At 36.8% G+C, this 26,631-nt stretch overlaps 1 protein-coding gene across 1 annotated transcript; it reads right to left on the reverse strand.

Moving 5' to 3' along the window:
- Window positions 1-2,300: 2,300 nt before the first annotated feature.
- LOC120009627 lies at window positions 2,301-8,014 on the reverse strand. Its single transcript, XM_038860283.1, has 6 exons — window positions 7,869-8,014; window positions 6,723-6,864; window positions 6,052-6,067; window positions 3,739-5,944; window positions 3,447-3,660; window positions 2,301-3,095 (listed from the first exon to the last, which is right to left on the reverse strand). Exons 1-6 carry the CDS (start codon window positions 8,012-8,014, stop codon window positions 2,301-2,303), a joined length of 3,519 nt encoding a protein of 1,172 aa, XP_038716211.1.
- Between the last annotated feature and the right edge of the window lie 18,617 nt (window positions 8,015-26,631).

Consider the following 26,631-nt stretch of genomic DNA (forward strand, 5'->3'; position numbering starts at 1 on the left):
CATAGAAAAGAACCAGTCTTCACTAAGATTAAAAAATGCAGCCAAAGTAATAAATTGGGGACATGTTAAAACCATGTCAATTATATACACGATCTGAAAAGCTTGTAGAAATGTCATCTCTCTAAGTATAGACTATATGGAGTATAACAATTTCTTGATGCTTAGGGCCTAATGAACTTTCAATCATCTTCTGTTTCAAAAGAGCTTCCACCTTACTTATTATCTTCACATTCTTTGAAATCATAAAATCATCACCGACAACGAGAAAAAAGGAGGAATTCGATAATTAAATCCTCAATATTGAGAAAGATTTACCTCTAATCTGAATGAGAATGTCCGGGAGAAGAATAATCTGGAATTCCAAGCTTCTTCATCATAATATTGACTTGGTTTTGAAGGGCGCTTTGGTTCTTAAGCATTTCATCCATCTTTTGATGATGGTCTGCCTCCATTTCATCCATCCTCTTTTGCATCTTTTCATTCCTCTCCTCTGCAATTCTTACCTTCTCCTCTTCCCTTCGTAGTAGCTCATCCCATTGATCTCGTGAACGACCACCATTCTTTGGCCTTGGTAATTGTTGTGTTCCATGTCCCAACCCACTTATGTAATGCATATTCCGTCCAAGAACTTGGTCAGCAGCTTCATCATAGGTTAAAGGTTGGCTTTGCAACTCCTCATCCAGTCCCGAATCATCAAGTGATGGAGTTGTAAGCCGTATCATTTCTTCCTACAATTTAACCCATGTGTCAAAAATAGTTCACAAAAACAAAAGTATGTAATATAACTTCATAAGAGTATAATTACATATCTCTCCTTGGCTTTCGGATGAACCCATTCTTTAGTAGAAGGGTGAATACGTGTCTCCTTATAAAACTCTACCCTATTAGGTTTCTCTCCTGTTTCAGGATTTCTCTGCATAAATTCAAAGGCCAAAAGAACAATAATTAACAACCATTGTAAATTTTAAAATTGAAATCACATATAACTTTGAAATTCATGCATCTCACCAACTTGTACATCTTCACAGTAAACGAAGTGGGTCCCATTCCATGAGGAATTTCTGAGCAACTCTTATTTTTCTTGTTAACTTCACTTCTAGCCTATTATATTTGGTAAATAGAAAACTTATCCATCATGCAAAATTAGAGAACAAAGCATAATCAGCAAAAAATTAATTTTAAAAAGTGTTGGCTCTTTACCATGAACTTCTCTTCTGAAAAGCGCTTACAAACCACCTGCCAATCTTCTTTACTAATGCCCCGATAAGGTTTGTCAAGAATCTCATCATATGAATGCAGCTCTAAGAGTGACTTATAGTGCTCACTCATTTCACACCTCCAACGGCGAAAAGAGTCGCTAAACATTTGATCTACTCCAATGTCCACTTCTACACGGCTGAAATCCAGAACAAATTTATCCTACAATTCCAAAACAATTTATAAAAAAATTCCTCCACATACAAAGTATGTATAAAATCATCAATGGTATATAAAATTTTCAATTATCATACCAATAATCTCTTACGGAACTGGCTTTTCTTTTCAGGGGAAACTTTAGCCCATGTCGAACATGTTGGAGAGCAAAATGATTTCAAAATTATGCCCATCTCTCTCGCGAAAGGAATAGACCACTCAATATCTGAAGGCCTGTACATTCCTTCCTCCCATAGAAGAAATACTCTTTGCCCATTTTTTGTAACCAATTCTAGCTTCCCATTCTTTGCTGGTCCTCGTCTTGTTCGTGTAGCAGAAATAGAGGCAGATTCTATGAACACAATTAAAGTGAAATACATGTGACATTTATGGTTAAAGGAAAAAATTTATAATGATAAATACAAGACAAAGAAAATCATATATTTACCAACACTAGCTGGACTTGGTACATTAGTTGGTGGAGGACTAAAACCAGGAGGAATTGAGCTATTAGAAGTGTGTGGAAGAATAGTTGAAGCTCTAGTGCGAACATTAGTGTTAGAATGTGATGTTGAGGAAGGCACTGATGCTTGTGCGCTACCAGGAAAAGAGGCATCAGCTATAGAAGCGTGAGACGAATTGTTGGTGTCTTCATAGCTCCTCCGCAATCTCTTTTTATTTCCAGGTGCCATGTCAAAACCTAAAATAATAATAAAGAAAAGTATTAGTAAAAGAATATTGTGCATGTGGTGAAAAGGCCATCATATAAATAAAAAAAGCAAAGGAATTACCATTTAAGTATATGAAATTAAAACCTGTGGACATTCAATACTTTCAATCAGGAAATTATATATGTTGTACCTGTGTCAAGTTATTTTGCAGCAATCTTAATCATCATCTGTCTCATCATTTGACTCAAACAATTCAAGTGAATGTCTACTCCCTTCATCAGACTCTTCTTCATCCACATTGCCTACATCTATCGACATTTCTCCTTTATTAAAAACTGCCTCAAATTCTGTGGGATCGATATCATCAGCTTGTACATCTTCTCGTTGTAAGCTCTCAAAAATGACATTCAGTTGCATGGAATTACCCATAACATTTGACTGTTCACCTTGATAAGCTTCTTTTCCCAATGACAAATCACTATCATCCTCAACATTTGTCATAGCATTTGCTCCTTCACTTGATATCTCTTTGACATCATAAACATTTCTATGGTGGGCTTTTTGAACTACACGCCATGGATCTCGATATTTTGTGTCATTCAAATAGAACACTTGTTGTACTTGAGATGCTAGTACATAAGGATCCTCATTATACCATGTCCGAGATACATTAACACTTGTAAAATTATTGTCTTTGCGAAGTCCCATATTTTTCCTTCCCAAGTGCCACCACGTACACTTAAACAAATAGACCTTCCTATTTCCAATATATGTCAAACATATAATATCATTTAAAACTCCATAAAACTCAATTTCCTCATCACCATGGTCCCCTATAATGACAACACCACTATTTTGAGTTCTAAGATTCCTCTCCCTATCACTTGTGTGGAACCTCATCCCATTAACAATGCATCCAGTATAGCGTGTCACTCTCATATCAGGAAAACGAGATATAGCATATATATCTTCACTAGCTTCTGGCGCATTTTGGGAAAACATCAAATCTACCTGTTCCAATTTTTAAATTAGTATGTTTTGTGCGCTTGCATGTATAAAATTGTAAGAGCATAATAATATAAATATAATAGTGCTTACATGTTTTTCCAACCATATGGGGAATTGGTGCTGATGCCGACGGTCTACATTAACTTGACTTTCTCTTTCAATTATATCAAAGTGCTCACTAATTGACAAAAATAATCATTCAGTTGTAGCACTAAGTAGTTGTTGAATAGTGTAAATAAACTAATTATATACAAACCAACCTTTTATATGGATGTATTTCATCACAATTATTGAACACGGTGAAATGAGCCTTCCTCCAATCCTCGAATGACAATGTATCAAATTTTCCACAACCCAAAGGCCAACATTTTGATGAAATATTGATACACCGTCAAAAACTTCATTGTCGCCTCCATCGTTATTTCGGTCTTGCCGATTGAATTTTGTCTCAACTCCATTAAGGTACATTGAGCAAAATGTCAAGCATTCATTATTAATATACGCTTCCGCAATAGAACCTTCCGGTCGTGCTTTGTTCCTAACATAACACTTAAGGGTTCGTAGAAACCTAAGAATTTAAGCTACATGTTAAGGAATTTCTAAAAGATATAAACTATTTAAAAGTTGAGAAATATACACATTTTACCTCTCAATTGGATACATCCACCTATATTGTACGGGGCCTGCAAGTTTGGCTTCTCCTGGCAAATGAATTGCTAAATGTTCCATGATATCAAAGAATGAAGGAGGAAATATGGTCTCGAACTTACATAGCAGGACAACAATATCATGTTCCAAAGATTCTAAAACTTCCAACTTTAGGGTCCTACAACAAAGCTCTTGGAAGAATCGTCCCAATTGAATAATGGATTCAGACACATCCTTTCTCAAGAAACCCCGTATTCCCACAGGCAAAATCCGCTGTAAAAAGACATGAGAATCGTGACTTTTCATCCCCATGAACGTACATTCATTGTCCTTCACACATCTTGCAATGTTTGAAGCATAACCATCAGGAAGTTTTACTGCTCGAATAAAGTCACAAAATAAATGCACCTCCTTTCGAGATAAGGTGAAACATGCTACAGGCATTGTTTGTCTTGCTCCCTCATGACGTGGATGCAATTCATGTCGAATTCCAATTTTTTGCAAATCTAAGCGTGCACTAATATTATCTTTTGTCTTCCCCTTAACATTCATAATTGTCCACAATAAACTGTCACATATATTCTTCTCAATATGCATTACGTCCAAATTGTGGCGCAAAAGTAAAGTTCTCCAATAGGGCAACTCATAAAATATGCTTTTCTTTGTCCAATTTAATTGTTCTGGTGGTCTATTTTTTTTCAACCTGGACTTTCCTGTAATGGGATCTTTCCCGAACGCCATATTGCCTATACATCTCATTTGTTGTAGCAATTCATCACCAGACAAATTCTTTGGCTTTGAATTATTATCTATCTTATTGTCAAACATCCGTTTATTCTTCCTAAACGAGTGTGATGGAGGAAGGAAACGACGATGGTGCATGTAACATTGCTTTCTCCCAAAAGTAAGTCTATCAGACATTGTTTCCTTGTTACACTTTGGACAAGCCATTTTCCCTTTCGTACTCCAACCAGACAGATTTCCATATGCCGGAAAATCATTTATAGTCCATAAAATTGCAGCATGCATATTAAAAGTCTCTCCTTTTGATGCATCATACGTTGGCACTCCATTACTCCACAAATCTTTACATTCTTCTATTAAAGGTCTTAAGAATACATCAATATCATTGCCAGGTGATCTTGGTCCAGGAATCAATAAAGACATCATAAAATATGGCTCCTTCATACACATCCAAGGTGGTAAGTTGTAAGGCATCAAAACGACTGGCCATATGCTGTATGCATTGCTTATATTTCCAAATGGGTTAAATCCATCACTAGCAAGACCTAGACGTACATTGCGAGGTTCCTTAGCAAACCAAGAATGCTTATTATCAAAATCTTTCCACACTTCAGAGTCCACAGGATGGCGTAGCACGCCCTCTTCTGGTACACGCACATCTTTATGCCATCTCATATGCATTGCAGTCTTTCTACACATAAAAAGTCGTTGCAACCTTGGTATCAATGGAAAATATAATACCACCTTTTTAGGCACCTTATTATGCCTTTTGCCATATCTTTCCACCCATCTAGAATCTCCACAAGTTGGGCACTCTTGTTTATCCTCATTTTCTTTCCAAAATAAAACACAGTCATTTTTGCATGCATGAATGCGTTGATAGCTCAGCCCCAAGTTACGCATTATAGTCTTTGCCTCATAATAATCCTTTGGTAGTGTCTCTCCTTTCGGTAAAGCCCTTTTAAATAGCTGAAGGTACATGTCAAATCCTTTATTGGAGAGCCCTGTTAAGTTTTTTATATGGAGCATATTTATCAAGAATGACAGCATAGAGAATGTATCACAACCTGGGTAAAGAGGAAGTTGTGAATCCCTCAAAGTTTGAGTAAATATATCATCTACTTGCTCTTCATTATAACTTGATGGCTCCCCTGTCATATCATTCATGAAATTCCCTCCATTTAAATCTTCATACATCTCATCCATCTCATCACTAGATTCCTCTTCAACACCTTCATTTATTATTTCATCCATTGCAGTATTTCTATCCTCATCATGAGGATCAACTCTAAATCTTTCATTTGCCTCACCATGCAACTCCCATATCGTATATCTCTTATCCATCCCTTTCATAAATAAGTGTCTTCTCACTACTTCAAGAGGGAAGAATAAACGATTGACACAGGAGCGACAAGGGCAACGAATTCTATTAGATCCATCAACTACTTGCATTGCAAAATCTAAAAAAAGTAGTCACGCCTTTTACGTAATCATCACAAAATCTATCATTCAACTGGATCCATGCTTTACCCATCTACTCTTGTAAGTACATGCATCAATCAAATACCAAAATAAATCTCATACTATAATAGTAAAAAGGCACTTAAAAATAATTAAGAAGATTCCAAAATTATATAAAACAGAGACTATAATAAAGCGGTGCCATCACCACCAAGATTTTAGAAACTAAGAATTAAATGGATCATAGTACTCGTTTGTTGCCCCTTCGGCCATTGAAACATAAGCCATACAACAATCAAAATTTTCAACTGCTAAAAGTTGGAGGAAATTTTTTTATATAAAAAAGTATGATAAGGGTCCTCAGCATTAAAAAAGAAAACTAATTGAACCTTGTAAGTCAAGAACATTTAGGAGAATTACAATGCCCTTGAAGGCATTACGTTATAAACAAATTACAATGGCCTTGAAGAAACTAAATGCAATTCGACGTCATATTAGAACATAAATCCATAACAGTTCCATCTATAAATCAATGTGGTCTTGGACTATCAATAATGATTTTTCTTTAGAGTTCGGCTATTTGATCGATCCACTGACTTCTTGAAAGCTATGAAACAAGGAGTGAAGAATCGCTAAGGCCAATAATTCCCTAGTCTCTTCTATAGCCTATTGATATTCTAGCTGGAATATTCTTTGTATTATATACGCATATAGGAATCAGAGGTAAAATCGTCTAAGTCTAGTTGACAATCATTCCTTTAGTTCCATATGACTTACCCAAAAATCTATTAAACCCAAAATATGGTTGGCATAATCAGACAGATGAGAATAGAAACGAAAAGCGATCAAAAGAAAAATCCACGGTAAAATTAAACCGCAACAATACACACCCAAAACCACCAACACAAAACAAGGTAGCCTAAAAGAAAGAAATCATGGAAAACAGAGAAAAAGGGAACGAACTAAAGGAGAATTGGGTCTCAGTTACCTCGTTCAATTAGTGCTAGAAGGGAGGAGGCGAGCAGAGAACCAAATAGCATACACTCTCGTTCAATTAGTGCTAGAAGGGAGGAGGCAAGCAGAGAACCAAATAGCATACACTCACCGCAAACACGGGTGAGAAGGAGAGCCGAAGAACCACTGAGAGGGAAGCTGCTCAACAACGCGCGCCAATGGAAAAGAATAAAGCCCTCTTAATTTTAAGAAGGGTTTTTTTAAGACCCCGCTTGAAAAAAAAGACTTTTTAATAGAATCACATTATTATTAAAAAAAGGTTTTTTATGTAATGAGATATTTTTTTCTTTTTCTTTTTTTGAAAGGAATATATATTTAACCATGAAAGAAAGTCACGAGAATATATATTTAACCATGAAAGAAAGTCCGTGACGTAGAATGTGCCTTGGAAGAATTCCTTAAGAAGTTGGAACGTGTTCGGAAGAAGCCAAATTTGAATAGGAATTGAAGTTGCTGTTTTTGAATTAAAAGTTCCAGTTTTTCAACTTTGACCGTCCGTAACTTTTGATCCGCTCTTGTATTTCATTATTATAATATATTTTCGAGGACTGATTTTGAAGACTTAAAAGTCAACTTGGGGCTGGCCCCATTTGAGATTCGGAAGGAAATCAAAAAGGCGTCGTTTTATAGTTCAACGGAGTTAATTAAATTCCTGCACGTTTTAATTAATTGTGTTTCCAATTCTAGTTTAATTAAAAGTCTGATTAGGGTTTGATTGTTATTTTCTAGACTATAAATAGTCTCATAAACGTTTTTAAGTCATTATTATGTATATTACTAATAAAATTCTTGAGATTGATTCTCTCAATGGTGGATTCCAGATTTCTTGATTTCGTTGTGAATAAATTCGAGTGTTACTAGCTTTCGCACTGCGTCAATCCGGTTCGATGAGCTTAGAGGCCCACGAACGAAAAGAAACAAGATGTATTTTCAGCTACAATGATTAGAGCCATATGAATTGTTAAGCAAGAGGAGGCAACTCGGACCGCAGTGGCCTTAAAATTGCTAATCACAACTAAATGCGCACCACCTGGCTCTTCAATCCCAATCGGCATCCTCTTCTTCTTATCCCTTCGTGTGAGAACTTAATTATAAGTCGATCATCATCGAATTTGGTCAGCTAGTTGTCCTCTATGCAGTGCAGGATCTGATTCAACTATGCATGTACCAATTACAATGGCAACAAGTTCATTGGTTCGTTGCCTATAATTTAACTTTGGCAACAACTTTTTTGTTACTAATAAGCATTTACAACAAACAATTTTTCTCAATGGCAATAAAAATAAAATATTGTTGTAACTATTTATTATCTATTAGCAATAATTTTCTCTCATTGCCAAAAAGATAGATTATGGGTAACAATAATCAACAATTTGTTATGAATAGTTATCGTGTACTGGCAACACTTTTATTTCGTTGCCAATAGGTTTAATCATTGGTAACAAACATAGAAATTTGTTGTCAATAGTTATGTTGTATTGGAAACAATTATATTTCGTTGCCAATAATTGTAATCATTGGCAACAAAACAATATTCTACGTTTTTATTATTTGGGACCCAGTTTTTATTATTTTGGCGCCAAGCATTCGCGGGTGTGGCGCCACTTTCAATTGCAATGAAACTTGAAGTTTGTTGGCAATATAAAAACCAATAGCAACAACTTGTTTTGTTTGTTGCCTATGACATTGTATTGGCAACAAAAACCTTCTCGTTGCCTATAGTTACGTTGCCAATAACCATTTTTCTTGTAGTGTTTATATTTAACAACATGAAGATCATCTTAGACTCAGTCCAAACCATCTGTTGAGACAGGGGTGGTTTTCATGCATTCAATCGTTCAGAAAGGGTGGTTTTCATAGTTGTGGGTAAGGAAAGTTCAGAAGGAAGACCCATACAGCCAGATGTGCAAATTTTAATTTCTGAATTTTTTGATGTCTTTCCGGAAGACCTACCACGTGGATTACCGCCATTACGTCACCTAAAACACTAGATTGATCTAGTTTCGGGAGCTAGTTTACCTAATCGCCCCACTATCGTATGAGTCTAAGGGAGCATGAGGAATTACGATGGCAGGTTGAGGATTTATTGCCAAATGACACATCCGAGAGAGCCTTAGTCCTTGTGTTGTGCCAGCGTTGCTTACACCGAAGAAAGATGGTTCTTGGCGTATATGTGTCGATAGTTGGGCTATTAATAAGATTACTGTACGGTACAAATTCCCTATTCCGTGTTTAGATGATTTGCTTGATCAATTGAGTGGTGTCGTAGTGTTTTTCAATTGGATTTGAAAAGTGGTTATCACCAGATTTGAGTCCGTCCAGGTGATGAGTGGAAAATGGCATTCAAAATGAGGGAAGGGTTGTATGAGTGGCTAGTGATGCCTTTCGACCTGTCAAACACTCCTAGTACATTCATGCTTGTTATGAACCAGATTTTTCGCCTATTCATTGGGAATTCTAGTCGTATATTTTGATGACAACTTGGTCTATAGTACCTCGGCTGAATCTCACTTATGCCATCTCCGAGAGGTCCTTGAGGTCCTACGGGAAGAAGGTTTATTTGCTACACTACACAAGTGCACCTTCTTGTCCGAATCAGTACTGTTTCTGGGTTATATTGTCTCGAAGTATGGCCTTTCAGTTGATGACTCCAAGGTTACAACGATGCGTCAATAGCCTACTCCTACTACGATCCAGGAGGTCCGCAGTTTCTATGGCTTGGTATCTTTCTATTGATGGTTCATTCGTGACTTTGGTACCATCACCGCACCACTTACTGATTCCATACGTGCTGGGAACTGGCTTTTGTTTGGGTGAAAGAATTACTAACATCCGCCCTGATCTTGGTCTTACCTGATTTTTTCGTACCTTTTGAATTGCATTGTGATGCCTCTAAAGTCAACATCGGAGCCGTGTTGAGCCAACAAGGTAAGCCTGTGGCATATTTTAGTGAAAAATTAGCGGGTTCTAAACTCAACTACAGTACCTACGATTTGGAATTTTGAATTTTATGCATTGGTTCGAGCCTTGAAACACTGGAGTTCATATCTTGCATATAATGAGTTTATTTTGTTTTCGGATCATGAGGCATTGAAGCACTTGCATAGCCAGGACAAGTTATCATCTAGGCATGCACGTTGGTCAGCATTCACACAACAGTTCTCTTTTGTCATTAAACACAAATCGGGTAACTTAAATAGAGTAGCGCATGCCCTTAGTCGCAGGTCTTCTTTGATTGCCACCATGCAAAATCACGTACTAGGCTATGAATGGTTGAAAGAGGCCCTGCCATTAGATCCTTTTTCTGGTCCTATCTTGGCCGACTTGCATACTACTCCATACTATGATTATGTGTTGTGTCGCAACCGGGGTCACGACGCGGACCGGCGTTTGAGGATGAAAAATATTTAGAGTCACCACCAATTGATTTAAGGTGCAATTGGACACCGAAAAGACCTGCGAACCAGAGAAAAGGGTACGGGGATCGATTGAGTGTGGGGAAGGTGTTAGGCACCCCACAACTCCCGTTTGAAAACGGTTACCCGGATTAATCTAATGGCTATCTTATGGAAACTTGCTCTTTGCAAGGTGTAATTGTTAAAGTTTGAATTATTACTTTCAACACACTTATCAACTTATGATAGTGTTTGAAAAAGAAAGCTTGGAATATTACTATCAATTTATGATAGTTTTTATTTGAAAATAGGTTTAAAATAACACTATCCACTTATGATAGTTTTGGGAAAAGATTTGTAAGAATACTATCAACTTATGATAGCATTAAAAAAAATTGTAATATTACTATCAACTTATGATAGTTTTTTTTTATTTGGAGACACACTACCAACTTTTGATAGATTTAATTTTAAAACACCAACTTATGGTGTTAACGATAAAATGTCCTACCAACTTTTGGTAGGTTTAATTTTGAACACCAACTTATGGTGTTAATGATAAAATGTCCTACCAACTTTTGGTAGGTTTAATTTTGAACACCAACTTATGGTGTTAATGATAAAATGTCCTACCAACTTTTGGTAGGTTTAATTTTAGATACCAACTTGTGGTTTATTTAATAAAATGCCCTACCAACTTTTAGTAGGTTTAATTTTAAATACCAACTTATGGCATAAATGATAAAATGACCTACCAACTTTTGATAGGTTTAATTTTAAATACCAACTTATGGCATAAATGATAAAATGACATACCAACTTTTGGTAGGTTTAATTTTAAATACCAACTTATGGTATAAATGATTATTTGGAAAAATGTCATCTATCAATTTAACCTATTATTGCCAACTTATGGCAAATTCATAAATGAAATCAAATAAGGTTCATAATTCAAATAAAGGAAATCAACTTATGATTTCTTTAATTGAAATGACCTATATTCAATTTTAAGCCTATATATTCATAATCCACACTTGTACAAATAATCCAAATAATAAATGTCGAAATTATACAAATCGACATGAATAAGATAAATTACACAATAAGGGGGGCCAAATATACACAAATTGCAATAAACCAAACAAAATCTTGAAATTGCTCAAGCCTCCATCAACTCGTCCAAATAATATCCAAGCCCGAGCCTCGTCCAACAAAACAAACATAAAGAGAGGGAAAAATAGAATACTCAAATGTAAATCAAGATTTAAATCGAATCAAGACCACATTATGAGATTCACACGTATCCAAACCAAGAAAATCAAATCCAAATATGGTCTCTCCCGCTTTTTCCAACAAGAAATAGAAGAAAAAAAAATGCAAAGAGAAAGGGCTCAACATATTAGTATCGAAAACACTCCCAAGCATCACATATGTCCAAGGTGAATGCAAGAAACACCATGTCTATTCTTAGTCCACATCCGAGGATGCTAAAAATGAATCAAACATTGAAATCAAGTGTAAATAGAGCAATACTTGAGTGAAAGATATGAGGGGTATGAAGCTTCTACCAAAAAATCCAAAGAATCGGTTTTCCCCTTCTCTCCTTCTCTCCTTCTCTTCTTCTCTTCTTCCTCTCCCCTCTCTTCCTCTCTTCCTCTCTTCTTTTTTTGTTTTTCTTCACCAAAAGCCAAAGCCTCTCCTTTTTTTCTTCCTCTCTCTCACGCCTCCTCTCTTCCTCTCTTTTTCTTTTTTTTTTCGTTTTGTTTCCTCTCTCTCCCCTCTTCTTATTCTTTTTCTTTCTCTTTTCCTTCCCCTTTTCACTTCCTTTTTTTTTTACACTACTTTCGGCCACTTTATCTTTTCCTTCCCCTTTTCACTTCCCTTTTTCACTTCCTTTTTTTTACCCTACTTTCGGCCACTTTATCTTTTCCTTCTTTTTTCACTTCCCTTTTTTTTTACCCCACTTTCGGCCACTTTATCTTTTCCTTCTTTTTTATATATTTTTTTTATATATATATATTTTTTTTATATTTTTTATATGATATATATATATATTTAATATATTTGTTTTTATTATTATTATTTTTGTATTTTGTATTTTTTGGGCCGGACGAAAACCGGGTACTACAGCTGCCCCCTTTTGTATGTCTTTTATGAAATAAAAGGCAAACAAAGGCGTAGTCAACCGCGTTTCGTACGGGCCTGAAATGCGCGGGATCATTGTGGCCATTCCCGGCTTGGCCAAAAAGTTTGTGCAAGAAAATAAAGGGGCACGGGATCACAAGGCCATTCCCGGCTTGGCCAATGTTGGTGCAAGAAAATAAGGGGCACGGGATCACAAGGCCATTCCCGGCTTGGCCAATGTTCGTGCAAGAAAATAAAGGGGCACGGGATCACTGTGGCCATTCCCGGCTTGGCCAATGTTCGTGCAAGAAAATAAAGGGCACGGGATCACAAGGCCATTCCCGGCTTGGCCAACTGTTTGTGCAGAAAAATAAAGGGGCACGGGATCACAAGGCCATTCCCGGCTTGGCCAAAAAGTTTGTGCAAGAAAATAAAGGGGCACGGGATCACAAGGCCATTCCCGGCTTGGCCAACTGTTTGTGCAAGAAAATAAAGGGCACGGGATCACAAGGCCATTCCCGGCTTGGCCAACTGTTTGTGCAGAAAAATAAAGGGGCACGGGATCACAAGGCCATTCCCGGCTTGGCCAACTGTTTGTGCAAGAAAATAAAGGGGGCACGGGATCACAAGGCCATTCCCGGCTTGGCCAATGTTTGTGCAAGAAAATAAAGGGGGCACGGGATCACAAGGCCATTCCCGGTTTGGCCAACTGTTTTTTTTTTTTTAATCTTTGACTTTTTTTTTTTTTTTTTTTGGTGAAAAGGTGCTCGGGATCACTGTAGCCATCCCCGGCTTGGCTGAAAATTTTTGATTTTTGATTTTTTTTTTATTGTGAAAAAGGTGCTCGGGATCATTGTAGCCATTCCTGACTTGGCTGGAAAAGATTTTTTGATTTGATTTTTTTTTTATTTTTTTTTTATTTTTTGAGAAATAGGTGCTCGGGATCATTGTAGCCATTCCCGACTTGGCTGGAAAAGATTTTTTTTGATTTTTTGAAATTTTTGTTTTATTGAGAAAAAGGTGCTCGGGATCACTGTAGCCATTCCCGGCTTGGCTGAAAATTTTTTATTTATGCAGTGATGATGCATGCACTGACCTATTTTGCTCAATTATGAATGTCTCATGAATGAATGGATGCATGTTTTCTCATGGTTTTGCCATCCTCCAACAAGCGCACAATTACGAATTGCTAAACCAAATTTGTTTCTCTGTCAGGGTTGACTTTCTGACTCACTGAGCTTTCAATGTATCTTCTCTAATCTGATTAGTGAAGGCCTTTTTCCGTTCTGGATCCCAGCTCTTGAGCTTTCTCTTTTCCTTTTCCAATGTGCATTCCCATAATCAATTCATTTTCCCTGAAATTTGCATGTTCGTACGCATCTGAATTCAAAGCTACCCATTTATCTGAATTTCCTTATTCAAATCTTTTTTTTTTTTTTTTTTTTTTTTTTTGCACGGCTTAGGAATGTGAGCTTCTCTTTCCTGCTAACACCTGCTTCAGCTTCAGGCTTTTCACTCAGATCCTTTCCAGCTTAGGATGCCAAAATCCATCAACTTCCTATCAAAAGTATTGTCCTGATGCACTCATTATATTTCCTGTCAAAACTTTGTCAGTGATAAATTCAAAAGTACAGCCATGCTTGTCAATTATTGAAAGCAAATGATAATAATTTTTGGAGTATGAAATGAGAATTGAATTGGGATGTGGAAAAGGAGACAACAAGCAACAAAATTGAAGAAATGAATTTCCTCACAATTTGTATTGAAAAGGATAGGTGGTAATAAAATATTTTAGAATGAAATATGTACAAGAAAGCAGAGAAATCAAAGGCAGAAAGGACAAACCGAGCTTCTTCAAGATGAAATATGTGATAATTCAAAGATTGTACCAAAATTGCCCCAATTTTGGTGTGCACCCAATTAACAATAATCAAATCTGACTTGTATGAGCCTATCTCTGAACCTTCCATTTCTGCCAACAAAATTCTTCTTCTATGTAACAGACTAACACCTTAGCAAGGTAAAATATCTGATGGTATCAAGAGCACCCCAAAATCTGCCCCAGTTTTGGGTACATGTCCAATTAACTGATCTCCAACCCTTCAATTACGAAATTAATTTTGCACTCCCACCTATGTCAATGTGAGACAAGTTAACAGCCAACTCAGGCACCACTCATCAATTCAACAAACTCGTAATCCAACCATCCTTCTTCAAACAATCTGAAATTTGAACTTGCAGCCCAAATTGAAACGCCTGTGAGGTTTTTTTCACTTTAGCAGAATTTTTTTTTTTTTTTTTGCCCCTATTTTTGCCTAGAGCGCCCTTGCGGGTTTTCACTCTAGCGGGTTTTTTTTTTTTTTTTTTTTTTTGGCTACCAATAAAACTTAACAACTTCCTTGAAATTGTCCCGAATGCGCATTTTGAGGGGTTCAACTTCAACTAGTGTCTTCTCAACCTTTTGAACAAACTTTTCCAAGTTAATCATGTGATCTTCATCCTCACTTGGCTTGGCAATTATGTTATCCCCATGCACTTCAATCTCTTTATGCATCATATCATGAAACAGAATGACCTTGGTTTGCTGACAAGTATCTCCCGCATTTTTAGACCAAATGGCATGACTTCATAGCAAAAGGTACCACATAAAGTAATGACAGTAATTTCCTCTTTATCTTCTAGTGCCATCGTGATCTGATTACAATCATCCTTTTTCAGTACCGGTGCAATATTTCTATATCATTCGGGGTATTTTACTACAGCAAGACATCCGACATCAAATTGCTTCTTTATTTCATCTCTAATCTTCCAAGTTTGCACCAATTCAAATTTCCAACCCCAAATTAACAACCTCATCCATTTGAATTATCTTTTCTTTTTGATTAAACTTGTTTCAACATTTCTGACTATATCTCAGATTCATCCTCAATGTTCAAGTCAAACTCGACATTGTTAATGGGTGCCCCAAAATCTGGTTCATTCGGTTCATCTTTCCATTATCATCAATTTCAATCCTGTCAAAATGGAATTTGCAAGATTTGGAATTTGCAAGTGATGGACAAATAAAGGCAAATAAATGTGGGATGATGAATGTAACAAAGGCATCAAAAACACGGGAATTGGGCAAATAAATGTAGGAATGATGAGTGTAACAGAGCATCAAAAACATGAGAACTGGAAGCATTGAACATGCAAAAGCTGTACTAGAGAAATTTATCAAAGTAAAGTAAAGACATGCTCATTATTAAAACCCAATCAATGGCCGTGAGCCGGACCACAGATGGTAGTGCAGATGGATTTTACTCTTGAAGGCTGCTGACAGAATCTGGCAATTCCAAATTGGTCCAGTTACTGAGTTTAAAACATAACTCCCCAAAATTTCTAGTGTTTGGACTTCCGTACCATATCCATGACTACGGCCAACATGTGCTCCAGCCTTTGCTGTCCCTCTTCTAGTGTTTGTAGCCCCATCTCTAGCTGGGCTATCGCTGCACGCATGCAATCTGATTGTGGAGATGCTGCAACTGCTGATGAGGAATCACTAGGTGGTGATGCTGAGTGACCTTCTTGGGTCTGCTTCTTTCCAGCTGAAGTTGTTTTCAAATGGCTGATGCTCTGACGCCATGTCCTTCTTTCCAGCATGGTGATTTGATATCCCAAAGAGGCTCGAGGCCGAGGAGGTCGAATGCTTTTGAACAAAAGCAACCTTGTGATAAGCCGTGGGAAAAATAACTTCCCCACCTTTGTTGGCTTCTTCTCGACAAAATCCTTGGCTTTGAAGATCGTGGCCAGATAGATCTTCCCAATATCAAACCACTGCCCTTTATACATAGTAATAATCATACTGTTGGATAGGAATTTTATTCTAGGGTATAAAGAACATTGTCTATTCCATCTGCAACAGATCCAAGTTGTACTGTGATCTCAGTGATTGCTTCGTGTAATTTATCTGGGTCATGAGTACTTGCTTGTCTGCCCCATGACATATATCGAACACCTTGTATGGCATGCTTTGAAACCATAAGTTGCCTTTTGTAGTCTTGAACTTTGTCGGTTGCTTTTTTAAGTCTCATTTTGGTTTCCCTCAAAGCTTCTTGTAGAGATTCGATGGTTTTCTGGGGATCGTCCTCGTATACGTCTTCCCTTATAGGGGAGAGGTTGAATCTGGGATCATTTTCACCTTCCTCTTCTTTAGAAGTAGAACCTTCATCAGTTCTAGACCTTTTTGCAAGTGGAGAGTTAGGAGTATCCATCCTTGAAGATTTCTTGAGGAAGATGAACAAAGTGTTGGACCAAGACTTAGCGTCTAGGTCAACATTGTGTTTTTGATGATTGTGTATGATTGTGAAGATGGAGACGGAGATGAAGATGGCTCAGAGAGAAAACACGCTTTTGCCAGAAATGATTGAGATGGAGATGAAGACGAAGATGGCTCTGCATATGCGAAGACATTCGCGGTGCCTGTCACATCAGTACTTACTTTACTGTCACCTTCCAATGTTATTTTCCCCGCTTGAGGACAACTCTTTTTTTCTTCCTGCTTCTCTTTTCAACCAGATAATAATAAAAAAACAAAACTGTCACACTCAACTGTTCATTTCCCCGCTTGAGGACGACTCTTTTCTCTTTTTTTTTTTTTTTTTTTTTCAACTTAAATAAAAATAAAACAGAATAATAATAATAAAAAAAAAATTTCACACTCCCCAAGAAATTACGAATATTTGCACAGTGAGGCAGGGGACATAACAGACGATCAGGATTTAATCCAAGCAGGACCTTTTAAGCTGTCTGATAAGAGATTCCAACGGTGGTGGAGAACATGGCTCTGATGGTGATGGTGGTAATAAACATAGATCACAAGTCTCCGGAAGCTTTCTCTTGTTGTTGATGCATCTCTCTTTGTTTCCGTCTCTGGTCATGTAACCTTTCAAGCGCTTCACATCGGACAACTTCATTGACTTTACAATAAAATCCTCTACTCCTTCTTCCAAGCATCTGTCGATTCGAGTCACTACGTTCTCAGATGACCTGATTACCACCGGAATCTCTCTCAAGGCAGACGATTCCTTGATTTTCTTTAGCAACTCATCTCCTGTCATTCCAGGCATACAGTAATTGGTGATAATTAGATCCACTTTCAAACTATCAAACCCAACAGGACAATTATTCTCCTCGTCTAATCCCAGAAACTGAAGTATTCTTATTCCACTGTCCACTGCAGTTACTTTACAGGAAGTAATCTTGAGCAACCTTTCAATGACTGGTCTATTAACAAGGTTGTCATCGACAGCCAAAACGTAAACCTCCTCAGAATCAGACATAGAATGATCCATTCCCACTTGATCAACAAGAAAATTAAGAGTCAATTTCCTCACAAACTGCCCCATTATATTTTTTTTGTTGTTCATTTTCATTGTTTTAGCAATTCACAACTGTAATCTTATACTATAAGGATGGCAAAGACATGAGTGAATTGGTGTTTTTTTTTTTTTTTTTTTTTCATGCATGACTATGAACTTATTTAGTTTGACAAAATGCAATGACTGTGCCTACGTGAATGCATGAGAGAAGAAACCAATAATGGAAATTACAATTAAAAATGTGTAAGACAAAACATCGACGACAAATGAGTAAATCACACAAAAATAGAATATGCCATTACACTGGGTAACCTAAATTTCTGGAGGTTTTGGGCATGGATCTAGGGCTTTATAAAGTGCTTGGGTAAGTTTATCTAACTATTCTGCGAGGTCCCAGATCATGTTGCTTTTAAAATCCCAACTATTGGGACAAAAGCTCCTCCCTTAACTTTTAAGAGAAGTCGATCCGGTGAGGATATCTTCCACTACCCATGCGGAGACGGAATCTCACGAGAATAGTGGTCAACCCTCTCTAATACTAAAGGTAGAGCCCAGCTGGTAGGCTACAGTGAGTGTAAATGTATGAGATGACAAATACTTTACCACAACAAAATAAATCAACATCTCTGACATATAAAGGAAACAAACAATTAATCATACAAGAAGAAGTAACCGTAGCCAATCAATTTAATCATATGGGCTTGACCCTCTTAGGTTTAAAAAACCTGGTGTCCCCAGCAGAGTCGCCAGTTGTCGCAACCGGGGTCACGACGCGGACCGGCGTTTGAGGATGAAAAATGTTTAGAGTCGCCACCAATTGATTTAAGGTGCAATTGGACACCGAAAAGACCTGCGAACCAGAGAAAAGGGTACGGGGATCGATTGAGTGTGGGGAAGGTGTTAGGCACCCCACAACTCCCGTTTGAAAACGGTTACCCGGATTAATCTAATGGCTATCTTATGGAAACTTGCTCTTTGCAAGGTTAATTGTTAAAGTTTGAATTATTACTTTCAACACACTTATCAACTTATGATAGTGTTTGAAAAAGAAAGCTTGGAATATTACTATCAATTTATGATAGTTTTTATTTGAAAATAGGTTTAAAATAACACTATCCACTTATGATAGTTTTGGGAAAAGATTTGTAAGAATACTATCAACTTATGATAGCATTAAAAAAAATTGTAATATTACTATCAACTTATGATAGTTTTTTTTTATTTGGAGACACACTACCAACTTTTGATAGATTTAATTTTAAAACACCAACTTATGGTGTTAACGATAAAATGTCCTACCAACTTTTGGTAGGTTTAATTTTGAACACCAACTTATGGTGTTAATGATAAAATGTCCTACCAACTTTTGGTAGGTTTAATTTTAGATACCAACTTGTGGTTTATTTAATAAAATGCCCTACCAACTTTTAGTAGGTTTAATTTTAAATAGCAACTTATGGCATAAATGATAAAATGACCTACCAACTTTTGGTAGGTTTAATTTTAAATACCAACTTATGGCATAAATGATAAAATGACATACCAACTTTTGGTAGGTTTAATTTTAAATACCAACTTATGGTATAAATGATTATTTGGAAAAGTGTCATCTATCAATTTAACCTATTATTGCCAACTTATGGCAAATTCATAAATGAAATCAAATAAGGTTCATAATTCAAATAAAGGAAATCAACTTATGATTTCTTTAATTGAAATGACCTATATTCAATTTTAAGCCTATATATTCATAATCCACACTTGTACAAATAATCCAAATAATAAATGTCGAAATTATACAAATCGACATGAATAAGATAAATTACACAATAAGGGGGGCCAAATATACACAAATTGCAATAAACCAAACAAAATCTTGAAATTGCTCAAGCCTCCATCAACTCGTCCAAATAATATCCAAGCCCGAGCCTCGTCCAACAAAACAAACATAAAGAGAGGGAAAAATAGAATACTCAAATGTAAATCAAGATTTAAATCGAATCAAGACCACATTATGAGATTCACACGTATCCAAACCAAGAAAATCAAATCCAAATATGGTCTCTCCCGCTTTTTCCAACAAGAAATAGAAGAAAAAAAAATGCAAAGAGAAAGGGCTGAACATATTAGTATCGAAAACACTCCCAAGCATCACATATGTCCAAGGTGAATGCAAGAAACACCATGTCTATTCTTAGTCAACATCCGAGGATGCTAAAAATGAATCAAACATTGAAATCAAGTGTAAATAGAGCAATACTTGAGTGAAAGATATGAGGGGTATGAAGCTTCTACCAAAAAATCCAAAGAATCGGTTTTCCCCTTCTCTCCTTCTCTCCTTCTCTTCTTCTCTTCTTCCTCTCCCCTCTCTTTCTCTCTTCCTCTCTTCTTTTTTTGTTTTTCTTCACCAAAAGCCAAAGCCTCTCCTTTTTTTCTTCCTCTCTCTCACGCCTCCTCTCTTCCTCTCTTTTTCTTTTTTTTTCGTTTTGTTTCCTCTCTCTCCCCTCTTCTTATTCTTTTTCTTTCTCTTTTCCTTCCCCTTTTCACTTCCTTTTTTTTTTACACTACTTTCGGCCACTTTATCTTTTCCTTCCCCTTTTCACTTCCCTTTTTTTTTACCCTACTTTCGGCCACTTTATCTTTTCCTTCTTTTTTTCACTTCCTTTTTTTTTTACCCTACTTTCGGCCACTTTATCTTTTCCTTCTTTTTTCACTTCCCTTTTTTTTTACCCTACTTTCGGCCACTTTATCTTTTCCTTCTTTTTTATATTTTTTTTTATATTTTTTATATGATATATATATATATTTAATATATTTGTTTTTATTATTATTATTTTTGTATTTTGTATTTTTTGGGCCGGACGAAAACCGGGTACTACATGTTGCATGATGGGTACTTATTCAAAGGTAATTGTATACCCGAGGGGAACCTGTTGTTGAAGATCATACAGGAATTGCACTGCGAGGGGCATGTTGGTCGAGATAAAGTGTTGCGGCTTATTGAGGATCGTTACTTATGGCCGACCTTGCGTAAGGAGACAACCCGCTTTGTTAAAAGTTGTCAGATTTGTCAACTATCCAAAGGCAGTGCTACTAATGCTGGTCTTTATTTGTTGTTGCCCATTTCGGATGGATCGTGGTCTTGTGTCAGCATGGATTTTGTATTGGACCTCCCCCGTACACAGCGTAGTCATGATTCCATCTTTGTTGTGGCTGATCGTTTCTCGAAGATGATTCATTTTATTATGTGTCATAAAACCTCAGACGCCGTTCATGTGGCTCAGCTTTATTTTCGTGAGGTTTATCGTTGTCATGGTTTGCCTCTGCTTATTGTCTTTGATCGTGATACTTGTTTCTTGAGTTATTTTTGGTGATGTTTGTGGAGTCTGTCTCATACCAAACTGGATTTCAGTAGTGCATATCATCCGTAGACAGATGGTCAGACGAAGGTCGTTAATCGATCTTTGGGTTCCTTACTTCTTTGTTTAGTGGATGATCACTTAAAATCTTTGGGTTCCTTACTTCTTCGTTATCGGGGCGAATTTGCTTTTAACCGGTCCATTAATCGTAGCATAGGGTTTAGTCATTTTCAGGTTATTTATGGTTATAATCCTCACGTTCCGGTGGATTTGGCTCCTATTCCGGACCTTTCCTGAAAAGTGTTAAGGCTGAAGATTGATGAAGACTATATGCACCCCAAATTTTATTAAATACACCTCAATCTTAAAACACCCCAGTTAAAAACATAACATTATTGAATATACCTCATTTTCAATTTTTCTAAAAATTGAATCTACACCCCCTTTCCCAAACCCTAAATCTACAACTCTGCCTCATCTTTTCTTGTTCCATTTGGGTTCCTCTCTTCTTGCTCCGATCTTTGCTCTTCCTCCTCTTCTTCTTCATGCTTTTTGTAACTAACCTCTTCCTTCATACTTTTGAGCACACTGATGGAGCCCAACTCTTGTCGGTTCACTCGGTTGGTGCTTCATTGAACTTGTCGGGTGGTACAAAGTTTTGAGTAGTTCTAGTGGTACCTGAAGATGAAGAATCAACTACTTAGACTCTGCATTCACTAAAACAGGAAGGGAAGTCTCTCATTTGGACCAATCAAGGGGAAAAAAACTCAAATCTCCTTGGTTGATGACCCTCTACATGTTAAAAGCATCAAAAGCAACACGAAACCCATATTCAAAAGATAGACTCCACCTCAAATCAAGCACACCCACCATTAGAGAATGGGAAACTTTGCTTGATGTCTTGATGGAGTCAAAATCGTGCTTCTGCTTTTGATGGTTGGCATTCTCTACCGTCTGATCTAGGGTTTTTAGGGTTTTTTGTGAGATTTTAAGGTGCACTTAGCAAAACGTGGAGTGCAAATAGTGCTCATCCTGAAGATTTTATGTCCAAACTTCGCCTTGTGTATGATGCTACTGTGTAGAATTTATAGGCCTCTATCTCCAAGTATAAACAATCTGTGGATAAAAGGCGTCGGCACGTTGATTTTGCTGTTGGTGATCTCGTCTATGCTATTTTGACCAAAGATCGTTTTTCTTCTGGCTAGTATTCTAAATTAGCAGCTCGTAAGATTGGTCCTGTGGAAGTCATTGTCAAGATAAATTCTAATGCTTATCAGTTGAAGTTGCCTGCCACTGTTCAGACCCATGACGTGTTTAATGTCAAGCATTTGGTGCCCTTCGTTGATCATCCATCCTTTTCTTCCCCTTTAACGTCAAGCTCACCGTCTCTTCAATCCGGAGAGGATGATGTAGGAACAATTGATGATGTAGATGATGCGGCGTTATGCTATTTGGAAAAGCTTGATTGTGTGAAGACTAACGTACGAGACAAGTTTTAGCAATTAAACTAGTGTTTTAGTTTAGCATATTATGTTTGTTGCTTTATTTTATTAGCTTGGATATTTTAGTCTTTTGTTTGGTTTTAGGCTTCTTACATGAGGCTTATATAAACACTTCATGAAGGTTTTACAATCAGTTTTTGATATTGAATTAATAATAGCATTGCTGAGTTTTCCCACATCTTTACTTGTTGAGCAAGTTAAGCTAGTGGAAGAGTTGGTTCTATCTTTGTGTGTCTGGATTTATGTGTATTGAATCTCGCGCTGCATCACTGAAGCCATTGAAACTACATTGCCACATGGAATTGTTTCTCTGTGCCATCTTCCTTATTTTTCACTTTGTTCTTTAAGAAAGCTAGGAGTTGCTGGGATTATGCATTGGTCAAAACTATTCCAATTTGCTGTTTTGAATTCCTACTAACTTGATTGACTGACTGTGATTTATTGACTGGATTCCCTTGATTGTTCTGCTTTTGCCTTTTGAAGGGTTGTTTTGGAAAATCATGTATCATGTAGCATCTTTCCACAGTATGGGTTTTCATCTTGTAGTGAGTACAAAATATATTTTCTTTGCCATTATGTTGATTTCTTGCACTACTGTCAATATCCTTTTATTTTGATGATTCTTGTTGAAAGACTTGACCCATAATTGTTTGGTGAGTAGTTTGACGACATTGCCTCCTAAGAGATAATATAAGCATTTTCTTATATTTACTTCTTTTTTTCCTCTTGATTGACTATGTTGTAAGCCTTGTTCACATCTGGAATTGAGTTCGTCATGAGTAGTTGGCTGCTAATGTGACTATAACAATCATTCAAGCCTATCAAAAATTGCATGAGTCTCTCTTTATTCCGGTTGTCCAAAAACAACTTGTGAGCATTGCAAGACTTACACATAGGAATCTCTTTATATTCCTACAGTTCATCCCATAGTGCTTTGCACTTTATGTAATAATTTGTCAATGAGAGATTTGTTTGCTTGATAGTAGAGAGCTCTTTATAGATTTCAAAAATTCTTGCTTCGTTTAGGATTGAATATGTTTCTTTCAAATCCAACCATGTTTCACTTGCTGATTTCCAAGATGAAATGCTTCCAAGTATTTGTGTAGATAATGAATTAGTTATCCATGTCTTCAACTGACTGTTGGCTTACAACTATAGTGGATACTGAGGGTATTGAGTATCTGAAATTGATATTGTTCCATCTATAAACCGTTGCTTGTTTCTTGCTCCCAAGGCATTCATAAAATTACATGCTATGCATGGGGAAAAGTCCAAGAGGAGGACAAAGGTCCGTTCACTGGGGGTTGAGGCCAATAAGGTGGAACACACTTATAAGGCCTATAAGAGAAAGCAAGCTGAAAAAGTTTCTTCCCATGGTCTTAAAGGTGGTGGTATTAGTGGCTACAAGAAGTTCAAAAGGAGTCTCTTTGTATGTAATAAACTGGGACACCGAGCCAAGGATTGTTGTCATCTATAAAAGAAGAATGTATCCCAACGTTGTTGAGAATATTGGTGAAGAAGCTGTAAAGCTTACCGTAGTTGTGCCAGAAGCAAACATGGTGTACAACTCAAAAGACCAATGAAGCAAGTACTTTTGTTTACTTTCAATTGAGTATGATAATCTATGGCATGGTAGATTACGTCACATAAATTATAAAATGTTGAAAAGAATTAACAATTTGTATCTACTCCCGAAATTTCAAAAGTGTGAAATTTGTGTAGAGTCCAAATTGATTAAGGCACCTTTCAAGTCAATAGAAATTAGTAGTGAAACTCTAGATTTAATTCACACAAATCTATGCGATTTAAATTTGTGCAAACTAGAGGTGGCAACAAGTATTTATTACTCTTATTGATGAATGCTATATTGATAAGTTCATAGTTACCTAAGAATCTGTCGGCGAAGGAAATTTTATTAGTTAATTGTATTTTGAATAAAATACCTCACAAGAAATTAAATAAGACACCACATGAGTTATGGAATGATTGTATACCTTCCTACAAATATATGAAAATATAGGGGTGTCTCCTCCGCCTAAAAAGGTCAAAATATGACCTAAGACTATTGACTGTATATTCATTGGATATGCAAATAACAGTTAGACAACTACTCTCTAATGGGTCTATCTCTATTGATTATGTAAAGTCAAAAGGATAACGATGCGGATCCGCTTACTAAAGGCTTACCAAGAGAGCAAGTTGAGAAATCATCGAGGGAAATGAAATATAAGTCTAATGTTTAAGAGTTATCATGATGGCAATTCAACCTAGTTGACTGAAGATCTCAAGATCTAGGTTCAAAGGAACAATTGAATCGTGTGTTGACTCAGTAAAAGCACTAAAGAGTTCAATACTCTTACCCTCTCCTGCTGCAGTGAGAAAACGAAAAGAAAACTCTCCCTCTCCTACAGTGACAACCACCCACTGCCAAATTGATTTTCACTATTCGACATCATTGGAGCCGGTGAATATCCCAAACGGATTGCCTGGTCGCCAAAAAACATACCCAACCAAGACTGATTGCTGTCAGCCATCAGGGATGCCAGAATCCTTTCCAAAGTCAGGGTGGAGCCGCACATTTGAATGCCTGATTTGACTTATTCTAGACATTTTTGGGGATGTCGTTGGTACCATGTACTTACCATAGCAATATGCTTCTACCCTAGCCAGACACTGTTCCCAACGGTCATCGGAAAGCCACGACCCGTTTTGATGACCTAAATACCCAACTGGGTAGATCCGGTATACCTCTTATTTTATTTAATTAAATTTAATTCTTAAAGAACTTATTTAAATTAAATAACATGCGGTGATTTGAATGACCATATGATAATGGGTCTAATAATTGGACATTATGAGCAGCAAAGGTATGGGCCAAGTGGCCAACTATTGACACCAAATAGACCTGGACCATGATATATGTTGAATTAGTTCATTTACTTTTATTAAAAGTTTGATCAACACAACAAAAAGAAAAGCAAAAGGGTGGCCTAAAAAGTTGGCCCAATTTGACTAATTTATTTATTTTGACCAGGTTTTACTTTGACAAATTTGATCAAATAAATAAATGGGTCTATAACCCAGTTGCCAAGTTTCGTGGGCCAGTACAAGCCGAATAAATAATTAAATTTATTGGAGAAATGATTTTGGATACTCTAGTAATTTATTTTAGACGATTTAATAACCCGTCATATGCCGATATATATATTTAAGGAAACTGAGGAGACGCAATAATTGCAATAGACGCATAGAGTTGTTGGCAATGCTATCGAGGTAAGGGTTCTGTCATTTCTCTTCCGATACCCGACCTTTGATTTTATTATAAATATGGAATATTACTTCCCTCATTATTTTGGTTGCTCGCTAAATTCGTTAATGTCTTTTATATTAGGAATTATTTGCATTATGTTGCCTCTGGCTGTATTCATTTAAAACTTGGTTGTTGTGTTGTGAGTTTTGAATCCTTTCATGGCATGTAGAGGTTCTTCATTTATTGGCCTCTCATCCCCGATACATCGTGTTCAAAAAATTCTGTGATTTCCTTGCATGTTAAGTACCACTTCTTTGATTTGATTAGGACTCTTTGTAGAGTTTTACATTATATTTTAGAAGATAAATTTTTTCTAAACTAGTTTAGAAATTGGTTTCGAGTGCATGAGATTATTGAAAATACATGCATCATGATATGGATGATTGTGTGTTGGATGGAATGGATTGTAACTGGAGTTGTATTGGTGGATGTGATAGTTTTATTATGGTTGGTTGGTTTTGTGCGATGGTTGTGCTCGAGACACGCCATTAGGAGACGTGATCACTGTCTGGGATTTATTCCACTTTCTGTTATTTGAGCACCAAAGCCTTCGATGAGGACTCCGGATTGTCATGTGCTACCTTGGTAGTTGTGGATGGATTTGAGCGCCATAGCCTCTGAT

This window comes from Tripterygium wilfordii, chromosome 2 (assembly GCF_013401445.1).
Source record: "Tripterygium wilfordii isolate XIE 37 chromosome 2, ASM1340144v1, whole genome shotgun sequence".
Lineage (NCBI taxonomy): Eukaryota > Viridiplantae > Streptophyta > Magnoliopsida > Celastrales > Celastraceae > Tripterygium > Tripterygium wilfordii.

Excerpts from the sequence above, each read along its gene's own strand:
- LOC120009627 (XM_038860283.1), bottom strand. The coding sequence starts at position 8,014 with ATGCCGATTGGGATTGAAGAGCCAGGTGGTGCGCATTTAGTTGTGATT. Across the intron at positions 3,661-3,738 it reads TGGATGTATCCAATTGAGAG|GTTTCTACGAACCCTTAAGT; the intron begins GTAAAATGTGTA and ends TTAAATTCTTAG. Across the intron at positions 3,096-3,446 it reads ATCAAAATGTTGGCCTTTGG|GTAGATTTGATGTTTTCCCA; the intron begins GTTGTGGAAAAT and ends AAATTGGAACAG.